The sequence below is a fragment of the Brienomyrus brachyistius genome, unplaced genomic scaffold (assembly GCF_023856365.1).
Source record: "Brienomyrus brachyistius isolate T26 unplaced genomic scaffold, BBRACH_0.4 scaffold52, whole genome shotgun sequence".
In the NCBI taxonomy this organism is placed as follows: domain Eukaryota; kingdom Metazoa; phylum Chordata; class Actinopteri; order Osteoglossiformes; family Mormyridae; genus Brienomyrus; species Brienomyrus brachyistius.
In genome coordinates this window covers 321718-336341 of record NW_026042327.1, presented here as the reverse complement: position 1 = coordinate 336341, position 14624 = coordinate 321718, and the positions used below count along the sequence as shown (strand labels likewise).

The 14624-nt window shown below is 42.3% G+C and overlaps 1 protein-coding gene across 5 annotated transcripts in view; it reads right to left on the bottom strand.

The window, feature by feature from the left end:
* LOC125723832 (NACHT, LRR and PYD domains-containing protein 12-like) overlaps positions 1–14624 on the bottom strand; it is a 240480-nt gene that overhangs the window by 24241 nt on the left and 201615 nt on the right. The window contains exons 1-3 of one of the 5 annotated variants that reach the window (XM_049000664.1): positions 10685–10733; positions 6363–6467; positions 3885–3998 (exon numbers count right to left, since the gene is read on the bottom strand). The exons of 2 other annotated variants lie outside the window; for them this stretch is intronic. In XM_049000664.1, the coding sequence (XP_048856621.1) occupies positions 3885–3998; positions 6363–6424 (176 nt within the window). In that variant the 5' untranslated portion in view covers positions 6425–6467; positions 10685–10733. 2 more of the 5 variants (XM_049000663.1, XM_049000662.1) reach the window with 2 other exon arrangements.

Below are 14624 nucleotides of genomic sequence, written 5' to 3'. Positions count from 1 at the left end.
TTTGGTGGCTCTGTGTTCCTCTGGAAACAGGAAATATCGATAATAACAGATGTAGTATTGGAACCTCTCATAGGTGATCCAGAGGTGTGAAGAACTGGAACACTGCATACAGGGGTGTAGTGCTGCTGACCGCTTGTCCGAGTTCTCATCATGGTTGCAGGCTACTAAGGCCATTTCATGCCTTTTACGATGAGTTAAAGGAAAAATAAATGGACCCGCTAATGTAAGTGCATTGGAAAGTGCAGGGCGTGTCATGGTCAAACACCTCCAAAAGCAGGTATACAAACAAGAAATACAGTTACTGAAAAAGGGAGGTCGGCTGCCAGATCATCCCAAGGTGCAGCACCTACAGTAGATGCATTTTTAGATGCAGATGGCATAATCAGGGGGGGAGGAAGGCTCAGTCGATCATCCTTCTCCAACTTACTCCGACACCCAGTGATCTTATCAAAAAACCATCATGTGACTAAGCTGATAATTAGTCATTATCATGAAAGAGTAAAACATCAAGGCGAGGGCTTTTCCATCAATGAAATCAGATCCAATGGCTACTGGACTCCTGGAATAAGCAGAGCAGTTGCATCTTTTATCCGGCAGTGTGTCACTTGCCAGACTCAGAAGACCTCCAGAAGGTCAAAGGATGAGTGACCTTCCAAAGGAAGGTGTAGAGCCCTCCCCACCTTTCTCATAGTGTGGCATGGACTGTTTGGTCCCTTTACCACTAGAGAGGGAAGAAAGCAGCATAAAAGATATGGTTTGCTTTTCACTTGTTTCTGCTCATGAGCGATCCATAGTGAAATGTTAGAGGATATGTCCACTGGTGCCTTTATAAATGGTCTGAGATGTTTCATTGCAGTTCGTGGTGCTGTTAGACAAATCCAATGTGATCAAGGCACCAACTTTGTGGGGGCAAAGAACGAATTGAACAAAGCTTTACAAGAACTTGACACTCCCAGACTCACCACCTTTCTATCCGAAAAACATTGTGATTTTGTTTTCAACGCACCTCACTCCTGTCACGCCGGAGGTGTGTGGGAGTGCCAGATAAGGACCATAAGGAGTGTGTTGAACTCCACATTATCACTGGCCTCTTGCAGACTCAACGGTACTTCTCTGCGAACGTTGTTTTATGAAGTCATGGCTATACTCAACAGTCGCCCACTTACTGTGCACAACCTGTGCAACCCTGATAGTATGGAACCACAGTCCAACATGGCTCCACCTCTACCAGGGAAGTTTGTTAGGGAGGAACTTTATGGACAAAGGAGATGGTGCAGAGTACAGTATCTGGCGGAACAATTTTGGAGTCACTGGAAAGGGAGTATCTCCACATTATTATTGCATCTATTATTGCAAGACAGCGTCGGCACACACCGAAGAGAAATGTACAAGCGGGAGATACAGTGATGCTTGTGGATGACTTGTTACCCAGATGTGAATGGAAACTGGGACGGATTTCAGAGACTGTCACTGATGAAGATGGACTGGTAAGAAAGGGTAAAATACGTATAGGAGATAAGAGACTTAAGGAGAAAGGGGAACGCCTTGGTAAGCTGTCAGTGCTAGAACGTCCAGTGCAGAGGTTAGTCTTGTTATTAGAAGCTACTTAAATACATTTCACTGATGTTTATGCTTTATTTTCCAAATGATACAGATTTGAAAATTATTTGTGTTTGTGGGTATTGCTTGGAACACACGTAATTTTGGTGGGAGTGTAAATAACCCCAAGGTTTGACATGAGACTAATTAATGTTACAAAACATAATGAGTGGCGTATTGCATATTTTTTAATGTACGTTTGTATTCTGTATTCATTTGTATACATTCATTTATACTTATGTAGTTTTATTTAGTGGGACCCCTTTTTTTTTGAGGGACTTCCGTTTTTTTTGGTTACCAGAACATCGTTAAGCTAAGCTAAGCGGAGAACGTGTTTGTCTTTTGCTTTATCATATGTTGTACATGGTTTAAGCACCCCCCTGGTAAAGGCACAAAATCTTACGCTGGCTACGTTTTTTTTTGGTAATTAATTTATTTTAAATAAATCGTGAACCATCAGTCAAGTCTTTCGGCCATCAATCCGAGGGGAATGCTACAGAGGAGTATGATGAATTCAAAGATTTAGTATCTACTAAAGGAAACACATGAAAAGTGACCCAAACCAGAAAAGACGGCTGGCAAAAAGTGTCCGACAAATTAAATGTGTAAGTAGTTTTTAGTTATTGTATTTATCACTTGAATGTAGTATTATGGTTCCAATGTTTCATTATTCTTTTATTGTCATAATTACAGATAAAATAGAAGCACAATCATGCAGGATATGGGAACAAGTTAAAGTGAAGTACAGACACAACATTTCATTCATATATATATATATATATATATGTTTGTATGTATGAGTCTGTGTGTGTATGTATGTGTTTGTTGATTTTACGTATATGAATGGCGAGGCCATGACTGAACCCATTTCCACGCACGGACACTATTAAGTCTGTGAGCTAATCCCTGTTTATGCAGAACAAACCTGCTCTGAGCAGGTTTGAGGATTTGGATGTGCTGCTATGACAACACATTCAGTAAGACTTTCGAAAAACCGTGCCAAGTGCCCCAGGCGGCTGGCGTCTGCCAAGTGCCCTTTGGCCTGACTATAGACCCAGAGAGACATGCATGCTAGTGGGCTGTAACACTGTTACCTCTCAGGGCTCTTTCTCTTACACACCACGGGGGGGTGCATTTCATGGCTTGCACTGTAAATGTTGCCACTCACAGGTTCTAATGTCCTGAGGCCCCAGGGCACTGGCCCCACTGGCCCGGTCCATAACCCAGCCGAGGCTCCAGGGGGCGCTATCTTGGGGCACCTTCAGCCACCGGCTCATTCCCCCACCGTGAGCTAAGAAGCACTACTGGGGATCTTTCCTGCCTGCTGCCGTTAGACACCACAATGCCTGCTGTCGATGTGCAGCCCCCACAGCCAGCCTTAACGTCCCATTTTTAATGTGGTAAAAGCTGCTCTCTGTTTATAATCATATAAATAATATACATTTCTATTTATTTCTTGAACAATATTGTATTTTCAGGATTTTTTCATTATGCACTGTGTCCTTCTTAAACTTGTTAATCTACAGAAATTTTGTTTACTTCTATAAATGTTTACTCACTTGCACTATATCTGCTGTCTTTGCACGTCGTCTTTGTTTTACATTGTATGTTTGTATCTGTGCACTTTGCTGCTGAACGCAAGAGAATTTAACCCTGGGATCAACAAATCATCTTATTTTATAGTCAGGGGATGAGAACCACTACAGTGTCACATTAATTAGGATCTGAATCAGCAAGTATTTAAACGTCACCTTTGGTAAAGGAACCAATAGTCTTTCTCTTTTTTTGTCTGATGATAGTTTATTGTTCAAGCCACAGTTCGATTAAACATGTTAAACTGAAGCCTTCGTCTGAGTCTGATCTAATGAATTCATGGGAGTGAAATTATTTGTTATCAAAACAGAAACATCCGTCTCACGAGGCGACAATCTATTGTAGAGTCATTCTTTAATGGACATGCAGGGGGGGAAACAGGCAAACCAGTTTTTTCCAGCTCTGTGCTGAGGACTGAAATTTAAAATCCACTTTGCGATTAAATAACTTCCAATTCCAGCTCGCAGGAAGTCAGGTGTTACAGTAATCCTCATCCATTTACCTCAGATGTTATTTATATAGAATACAGACAAAACCTTTGTTTAAATTCTCAAGGTGATGGAATCTGTTAAAGGTAAAAATTGTTGCATTCATTATAAATATGTTATTTCCTCATAGCTTGTATGTGTCTCTGTGCCATTTGACTGAGAGTCTGAATGTCATTAACAGTGTTTGTTTAAATGCACATTTACCTTTGATCTATAGGAAAAGGTCCCTCTCTGAAGTGGGGTGGGGGGTCCATTGACCTGTCACTCTTCATGGAAACACAGCTGGGTACAGGGGAGTCTGCTCTCTCCATCAGGACACTGTGGGCAGCGAGAGGAAACAAACCCTCATGGTATAAATATAATTCATACAATGGGGACGACATCACACTGCTGTTTAGCCTTCTGCTCTGCCTTCGTGTACTTTGATATGCTGTGAAGCTCTTGATGTAAACAGACTTATTTACAGTCAGCTGTTAAGGAAATTGTCTCATCTAAAATTTAGATATTATATGAAACTTTTAGTATGACCGTTAAAAACCTCCACAACTACACTTGACTGATGTTCCTTTTTACCTGTTTATATATGTTTTTGTTTGTTTGTTTAGTTTTGTTATGTGGCCATTTTGTATAGGAAGGATGGTCTGTTACTCGCCTCTAGTATAAAAGAACTGGCTGATTGTGGAAGAAGACGGCGAAGACAGAAGATGGCGAGGTCTTTTTATTAAGCTACACATATTAAAGTGCTGCCCACTGACCAGCCCTAGCTAGGAGCCCAGTTTACTTTTATGTTATGGCCTGACTATAGACCCAGAGAGACATGCATGCTAGTGGGCTGTAACACTGTTACCTCTCAGGCCTCTTTCTCTTACACCCCACAGGGGGGCGCATTTCATGGCTTGCACTATAAATGTTGCCACTCACAGCTTCTAATGTCCTGAGGCCCCAGGGCACTGGCCCCACTGGCCCGGTCCATAACCCAGCCGAGGCTCCAGGGGGCGCTATCTTGGGGCACCTTCAGCCACCGGCTCATTCCCCCACCGTGAGCTAAGAAGCGCTACTGGGGATCTTTCCTGCCTGCTGACGTTAGACACCACAATGCCTGCTGTCGATGTGCAGCCCCCACAGCCAGCCTTAACGTCCCATTTTTAATGTGGTAAAAGCTGCTCTCTGTTTATAATCATATAAATAATATACATTTCTATTTATTTCTTGAACAATATTGTATTTTCAGGATTTTTTCATTATGCACTGTGTCCTTCTTAAACTTGTTAATCTACAGAAATTTTGTTTACTTCTATAAATGTTTACTCACTTGCACTATATCTGCTGTCTTTGCACGTCGTCTTTGTTTTACATTGTATGTTTGTATCTGTGCACTTTGCTGCTGAACGCAAGAGAATTTAACCCTGGGATCAACAAATCATCTTATTTTATAGTCAGGGGATGAGAACCACTACAGTGTCACATTAATTAGGATCTGAATCAGCAAGTATTTAAACATCACCTTTGGTAAAGGAACCAATAGTCTTTCTCTTTTTTTGTCTGATGATAGTTTATTGTTCAAGCCACAGTTCGATTAAACATGTTAAACTGAAGCCTTCGTCTGAGTCTGATCTAATGAATTCATGGGAGTGAAATTATTTGTTATCAAAACAGAAACATCCGTCTCACGAGGCGACAATCTATTGTCGAGTCATTCTTTAATGGACATGCAGGGGGGGAAACAGGCAAACCAGTTTTTTCCAGCTCTGTGCTGAGGACTGAAATTTAAAATCCACTTTGCGATTAAATAACTTCCAATTCCAGCTCGCAGGAAGTCAGGTGTTACAGTAATCCTCATCCATTTACCTCAGATGTTATTTATATAGAATACAGACAAAACCTTTGTTTAAATTCTCAAGGTGATGGAATCTGTTAAAGGTAAAAATTGGTGCATTCATTATAAATATGTTATTTCCTCATAGCTTGTATGTGTCTCTGTGCCATTTGACTGAGAGTCTGAATGTCCCTAACAGTGTTTGTTTAAATGCACATTTACCTTTGATCTGCATGAAAAGGTCCCTCTCTGAAGTGGGGTGGGGGGTCCATTGACGCGTCACTCTTCATGGAAACACAGCTGGGTACAGGGGAGTCTGCTCTCTCCATCAGGACACTGTGGGCAGCGAGAGGAAACAAACCCTCATGGTAGAAATATAATTTATACAATGGGGACGGCATCACACTGCTGTTTAGCCTTCTGCTCTGCCTTCATGTACTTTGATATGCTGTGTAGCTCTTGATATAAACAGACTTATTTACAGTCAGCTTTTAAGGAAATTGTCTCATCTAAAATTTAGATATTATATGAAACTTTTAGTATGACCGTTAAAAACCTCCACAACTAGACTTGACTGATGTTCCTTTTTACCTGTTTATATATGTTTTTGTTTGTTTGTTTAGTTTTGTTATGTGGCCATTTTGGATGGGAGGGATGGTCTGTTACTCGCCTCTAGTATAAAAGAACTGGCTGATTGTGGAAGAAGACGGTGAAGACAGAAGATGGCGAGGTCTTTTTATTAAGCTACACATATTAAAGTGCTGCCCACTGAGCCAGCCCTAGCTAGGAGCCCAGTTTACTTTTATGTTATGGCCTGACTATAGACCCAGAGAGACATGCATGCTAGTGGGCTGTAACACTGTTACCTCTCAGCGCTCTTTCTGTTACACCCCACAGGTGGGCGCATTTCAGAAGCAGATCCATCCATTTTTATGCTGATCCAGACCAGATGATTCCTGCTGGGGCCTCTGTGAACATGAAGGGTAAGTAGATACATAGATAAATACACAATATCAAGTACTCAGCATTTTTACATAAAACTGATGAACTGTGTCTCCATTCTGTTATGTTCCATGTGTAGAATTACACATAGTAAAGAGGTTTAGTGCAAAATTTCAATGCCACATTTTTTTATAAATATATGTATAAACATCCTCTCCTGGAGCCGACACCTTATGGTGGTGGAGGGGTTTGCATGTTCCAATGATCCCAGGAGCTAAGCTGCCCGGGGCTTTATGCCCCAGGTAGGGTCACCCAAGGCAAACAGGTCCAGGGTGAGGAACCAGACGAACTGCGGCTCATTTGACCCCTTATGATGAGTAAAAACATGGATTCACGTTCTCCCTCCCCTGGACGCGGGTCACTAGACTTTTATGGATGGAATTTCTAGGCACAACCAGGGCGTTGAGGTGTCCGGTTTGGTGACCTCAGGATTGGGTCTCTGCTTTTTGATGTGGTTCTGTTGGCCTCATCGGACCGTGACCTTCGGCTCTCACTGGAGCAGTTCGCAGCCGAGTGTGAGGCGGCTGGGATGAGAATCAGCACCTCCAAATCCGAGACCATGGTCCTCAGCCGGAAAAGGGTGGAGTGTTCTCTCCGGGTCGGGGAGGAGGTCCTTCCCCAAGTGGAGGAGTTTAAGTATCTCAAGGTCTTGTTCACGAGTGAGGGAAGGATGGAGCGGGAGGTCGACAGGCGGATCGGTGACTGCAGTGGGTGCAGGTATACAGCAGTGATATTCCAGCAGACCAGGGGAGGGCAGATGTACTTAAACAAAGTACATCTACACAGTACAGTACAAAAACCACAACCTCCATCACACCTATCACCCCCCCCCTCCCCCCTGGAACTCAGAATACATGAAGCGGGTGTGAGCCGGCTGTTCCAGAAACAGAAATCCAAGAAGCCCCCAGACCAGACGGTGTCTCCCCCTCCTGCCTCAGAACCTGTGCTGATCAGTTGGCTCCCATCTTCACCCACATCGTCAATAGATCCCTGGAGCTGTGTGAAGTTCCCTCCTGCTTCAAACGCTCCACCATTTTCCCGTCCCCAAGAAACCCACCATCACAGTACTGAATGACTACAGACCTGTCGCCTTGACGTTTGTGGTCATGAGATCCTTTGAACGTCTGGTTTTAGCCCATCTGAAGGACATTACAGGACACCAGCTGGACCCCCTGCAGTTTGCCTACCGGGCAAACAGGTCGGTGGATGATGCAGTGAATATGGGGCTGCATTATATCCTGCAACATCTCGACCGTCCAGGAACTTATGCCAGGATCCTGTTTGTGGACTTTAGTTCGGCTTTCGACACCATTGTGCCTAATCTCCTCTCCTCCAAACTCTCCCAGCTCAACGTGTCACCAGCTACCTGCCAGTGGATCACCAGCTTCCTGACAGAGAGGAAGCAGCAAAGGCTGGGGGGGTCACTTCTGAAACACGGTCCCTCAGTATCGGTGCCCTTGAAGGATGTGTCCTCTCCCCACTGCTCTTCTCCCTCTACACCAATGACTGCACCTCCAGGAACTCAGCTGTAAAACTCCTGAACTTTGCAGACGACACCATCATTGGACTCATTCAGGATGGTGATGAGTCTGCATACCGGCAGGAAGTGGAGCGGCTGGTACTCTGGTGCAGTCAGCACAACCTGGAGCTGAACACGCACAAGAATGTGGAGATGACAGTGGACTTCAGGAGACGTCCGTCATCACTGCTCCCCCTCACCATATCAGACAGCCTGCTGTCTACTGTGGAGTTCTTCAAGTTCCTGGGTACCACCATCTCCCAGAACCTGAAGTGGGAGACCAACATCTCCTCCATCCTCAAAAAGGCCCAGCAGAGGATGTACTTCCTGAGACAACTGAGGAAGTACAGTCTTCCACAGGAGCTGCTGATCCAGTTCTACACTGCAGTCACTGAGTCTGTCCTCTGCTCCTCCATCACAGTCTGGTATGGAGCAGCCACCAAACAGGACAGGAAGAGACTGCAGCGGACCGTACGGACAGCAGAAAGATCATCGGTGCCCCACTGCCCTCCATCACAGTCTGGTATGGAGCAGCCACCAAACAGGACAGGAAGAGACTGCAGCGGACCGTACAGACAGCAGAAAGATCATCGGTGCCCCCTGCCCTCCATCACAGTCTGGTATGGAGCAGCCACCCAACAGGACAGGAAGAGACTGCAGTGGACCGTACAGACAGCAGAAAGATCATCGGTGCCCCACTGCCCTCCATCACAGTCTGGTATGGAGCAGCCACCAAACAGGACAGGAAGAGACTGCAGTGGACCGTACAGACAGCAGAAAAGATCATCGGTGCCCCACTGCCCTCCATCCAGGACCTGTCTCTCAAGATCCAGGAAAATGGCAGGAGAATCATCACAGATCCCACACCCCCTTTACACAGACTTTCTGAGCTGCTGCCCTCTGGCAGACGATATAGAAGCCTGCAGACCAGGACACCCGACACAGGAACAGCTTCTCTCCCCTCGCCATCTCCCTCCTAAACAGCTGATCTGTCACATTGCTAAACACCTACAGCACTGCAACTGCACTGTATGTACAGTCTGTGGGATATATTTCTGTAATCTTTGTATTTTCTGTATACAAGATTTACGTTGCTTACTATATCGTATTGTTCATTTACACACTTTATGTGTATATGTGTGTGTATGTATATATGTATGTATATATGTACAAATGTACTGTATATACTGTATATATATATATATATATATATATATACAGTATCCATACATATATTTACATTTATAAATAGTATACACATATACATACAAATAACACTTTTATACATTTTTTTAACATTTACCTTTATATTTATAAATATAAATCCATAATACATATTCATATTGTAGATTGTTGTTTTTACACTGTTGTGCTTCAGACCATCGACCGGAATCTAATTCCTTGTATGTGTTCGCTCACATACTTGGCCAATAAACCCGATTCTGATTCTGATTTCCAAGGGACCTAAAAGTATGACAAGTCCAAATCGCTATTACAACAGTTCCGAATATAATTTAACCATGTCGAAGTCACAAAGATTTTCCCATTTTTTCCTCAACTCGTTCTCACACTGACAAGAAAAAAAATTAATTAATCAGCTCGACAAGTATCCGCTGGTCAGGAAGACGACGACTCCCATTCTATCGCGGGCGGTGCCGATTCTGTGCTGGACCGGATTTTGGCTCGTATCGATGGTATTGAAAAATCTCTAAACGCCTTGGACGATATAAAGTCATCAATTTCCTCCATTGAGATATCTCTTTCTATCTTATTACTGTTAATGATTTGTTGTGATTGGTCGGCTACACTACTCACGGTTTGGCGGAGTAAGTGACACCACCTTCTGTCATTCAGCTGCGCTGTGGGTTGCGTTTGACTTATTCTTTACCGATTATTAAAATCAGACTTGCGAACTATTTGCATTAAACGGTTTAAATACGACTGCAAAGTATGACTACAATTAAGATCAGCACATTTCAGATTGGAGAACACAGAACAGATCCGTAGTTAAACCTTTGATTTAATAAAATGTTAAGCATAGAGTTTAACCCGGATGTTTCGGCACACTGCCATTAATCCCCAACACTTAATAAAAGAAAAACTTAATATAGCTTCAAAATATTACAGCCTACGTCCCGGTCCATAGTTACGCAGCACAGTATATTAGGCGAACTCATGGCTGAGCGTAAGTAATTAAATATTATTGATGTTAATTTGAAAACTCTTCAGGCAAGATCTTTGAAAAATCTTCTGATACACGTACCTACTGTGCTGTACGGACGTATATTTAATGTTTAATTATATTGAAATTTTTAAATTCCGCTGTATATGTAGGCTGTGTTAAACATATCAATTTTATTATTAATTTAATCTTACCTTGAAACATATAATATCTTTACATTACTCCAGAATCTTGATAAAATGTTTCTTGATAAAATGGCGACTCTGCCTTTAAAATGCCGACACTTAATTTCACTTTCGTTTACAGGCAGGAAATGATCAGCTCCGTCTCATGCAAAAAATGGACACGGACTCAGCGGCACTTCGTAGGGTTTTGGGGGGATATTATCTATGTGTCTATGTTGCACACTTGGACAAGGTGAATAAATTACAGGCATGCATAGGGTTCTTTTTCAATAATGTGATGATTTTTACTGAAAAACACTGAAACACAAGCACAAAAACCCGCTTGTTAAACAGGACTGTACGCTGCGATCCTGGTCGAGTGCTCTGCATGACGCATGCGCTCTTTGCACTCCACTCAGTGGACCCCCCCCGCGAGCTGGCCAAAGTGCCTGTGTGTGCTCCGCTCCTGTTACCCTGCCTGCCTGAATCGCACCACAGTTGTCCCTGCCCTAAACCCATCAGCCACGCAGTACATTACACTATCACAAGAGATGAACAATGCAAATAACAGTGCAAAATAATAACATTGAACACAATATTTAGCATATGGGAAACTAACAAGGGGTCCACATCTATTAGTAACAATAACCGTAATTCGGTTAGGCCACTTAAAAAAAAAATTAAAAATTGGTTCTCGTCCCCTCCCGACCCGCCGAAATGCCTCTGACCCGAATTTTTTTAAATTTATTTCGTAAAAATCGCATGGAAAATGCCCAAGAATGACGAAATTTGAATTTCCCGCGCATTCCACATCGACGATTGATCCACATTGTGTAATCCTAGTCTTGGAATGGTTTCATGAACCTAAATTTGTCTCTACCTGAGATAGGCTAGTGCAAAGATTTAAATCTGGGGTAGTGATGTGGTATATGTTCTTAAGTACTTGTTTGTAGAGTTGCATTTCCTTGTTCAACCATTCAGGTTCCTGTATTTTGTAAATTCCTCGTGTTTTAACATGTTCTAATACACTTTCTTTCTAGATATATATTTTAAAATCTTGGTTGTTCATTTAGAATGGGAATGACAAACAGAATATTGGTTTCAAATAGTATCATTTTTATATTCACGAATGAAACATCAGCATAAAGTATCCAAATCAATAGTTGGGAAGGCATTTATGAGATACACATGGATCAAGGAATTTACATTCTTGTATTTTCTTACATTTAATATATTTGAAACGCAACAAACTGGAAGAACTGAGGAGGCGTACTAAGTAGGTCTGCTCTCTTCGGTATGTATTTTCAAATATGTTTTTTCTTACATATTTGAAAGTCCAAACAGTCAATCAAAATTTGTAAAAAGGACGAGAACCATTTTTTTAAGTGGCCTTATAACACAGATTCAGGATGATCGTGCGTGTAAAAAGCGGTACTGCAGTATAGTGATGTGTCGGTCGCGAACGAAACGGCTCTCGGAGCCGGCTCTTTGAAGTGAACGATCGGAGCCGGCTCCTGCCTGTGAGCCGGAGTCAGAGCCGCTTTTTTCTTTCTTTATTTTTTTTTCAAGGCGCACGGATTGGTCAACCGCACGATGCGGTTGAGCTCTGAGCAAGAAGGGGAGGGGCGGTGCTACAGGGTGCGTTCGACTAGGGCTTAAGTCTTAAGTCGTCTTGCTCTCGTGAAGTTTTTGTACCATGTAACATGGTGACGTTTTGCAGCGCCGGCCGAAGTTGGACAAAAAGAAATCTAACCATGATGTATTGCTTTAAGCCAGTGCCGTAAATAGCTGCGTGAAGTCGAACGCACCCATAGACAAATACAGCAATCACACGCACAAGACAGAGAAACAGGAGAAAAGGAGACACGTGCGACAAAATGAATGACTGCAGGAAACGGAGTAAAATTTGGATACATTTCAATTACATTGATAATACAAAGGCAGAGTGTAGAGCGTGCAAGGTGCAACATGAGAACTGTACATCCATCAGTGCAGTGGGAAGTAAACAGGCAAGCAAGTGAACCTGCTACTAATGAAAGTGACAGTTTGTCTACTGCAACTGTTGAAAGTGCCAGTTTGTCAATGTCTACACCGTCATCCAGTACGGCACCACAACCACCTAGACCTACAACCTAGAGCTCTATGAGACAGTTTGTGCAAAAAGCTATGACTCCAGTAAAACAGAAAACAACTGATGAGAAATTGGCTAAAATGATTGCATGCGATTTCCAACCATAGTAATTCCATCCATCCATCCATTTTCCAAACCACTTATCCTACTGGGTCGCAGGGGGTCCGGAGTCTATCCTGGAAATAATGGGCACGAGGCAGGAAACAACATAGGATGGGGGGCCAGCAGGGACGGATTATGGGTTGTGTGGGCCCCTGGGTAAAACGTTCCACACACATGTGACCCAGGCAGAGACTTGAACCTGGGACCCAAAGGTGTGAGGCGACAGTGCTAACCACTGCACCACCATGCCGCCCCCCATAGTAATTCATTTCACTAATAATTTTACATTATTTTTGGTAATAAATTCATTTAAGCACCAAAAAAATCTGAAGAGCCACTTGGGAGCCGAAAGAGCCGGCTCTTTTAAGTGAGCCGAGCCATAAGAGCCGGAATTCCCATCACTACTGCAGTAACACTTAAATCATTAACAGTGGCGATTTGAGAAATTTAGAAATGGGGGAATCCAAGCTATTGGCGGGGTCAAAGACAAAACTGTGTAATTTTATAATTTCATGAAAATATATTAACTGGTGTAGCGAAGTAAAGGTCAAACTAAACACTTGAATCACACTTAAAAAAAAAATTCCAATACTCAACAAGTACAGGTAATATATTTTACAGACAGAATATTAAACAAAACAAAAACAAAAAATGATATTCAGACAGAGTTATTACAAAGTAAAAGATTACCATCTCAATACCAAATATGACAGAACATTTTAGCACTATGTCTATACATCAGGTAAAAACGCATCAAATCAGGATACAGTTCTGATTGTTTTTTATTTTTAGACTTTCTGATTAGATTAATATAATTTATTAGGTCTAATTTGTGAACAGGGAAAAATAGGTTGGATTTATTGTATTTACATTTATGAATATAAAATTAACAGTATTAAATTTATCCGTATTGTCGCGCCCGGCTTGTACGATCCTCCTGTGTGCCACGCCCCCCTCGTTAACCTCAAGTGGATGCCCGATGTTATCGGCTGTTTCTTGTTGTTTCATTCAGTCCTGTGTATTTAAGTCCACGTCAGAGTACGTATCCCCAGTTCCGTCATAGACGTCGTGCTCCGTGTTTCGCCTCGTCTGTTTGTTCTACCTAATACGCCGGAGTTCCTGATTCTCCGCTCCCTGCTCGCCCGACGGCGATCGTGACATGTATTCTTCCAGTCACAAAAACCCGCAAAAAACATCTTTACAAGAAAACTGAAAATTATGACATACATTTGTTTGTATGATGTTAAGCATATCAGAGTAGAATTTTTCAGAAAAGACCAAAATAAACGAACATTAGTTTTGCAGTCACATTCACAGAAAGAACAGCTGGTGTCAATCTCTCTCATCCTTTTAGATTGAAAATATTTGGACGGATAAACTTTATATGACAATTTAAAGGTGACTTCTACATTACTTGTTAATAAAAACTTACATGGTAAAGTCCACACCTTTTTCCAAGGTATATTATCCACTATGCCATTCCAGTATGAAACAACATATGGAACGAAGGTGTAGTTTTGGGTAAAGAATGTCCTGATTTTTAAATTATTATTTCTTGAAAAGCATGTATAGAAAAACACACCTTACCAACAGCAGATTTAACAGGATTCATAGATGGAACAAAATTCTTCAACAACATAACTACTCCATCAGGGATTGTATCAAAAACAATGGCAAACTTTAGCGCTTATTGGGATTTCAAAAACTGACAGAAACTCTGAATAGCTATAAAGCTGCCCAGCTCTGCTACATAGTATACATATTAAAAGTACACAGCAAATGTGCCAGTGTTAAATTAACACTGCATGGTGTCTATATGGGTTCACAGCATACCAGGAGCTGCACAGAAAAGGGCATCACAACTGTCCTAACACCTTTCCACATATGCTAAACATTCAAGAGCAGGACCGGCAATCAAATACACCCCCACCCCATTAAAACATATACCACTCTGGAGACGTGTGCTGTCGGTTTCCAAGAGATTTTTGCTGACTTCACACCAACATACTATAAACCCACCAGCACCAC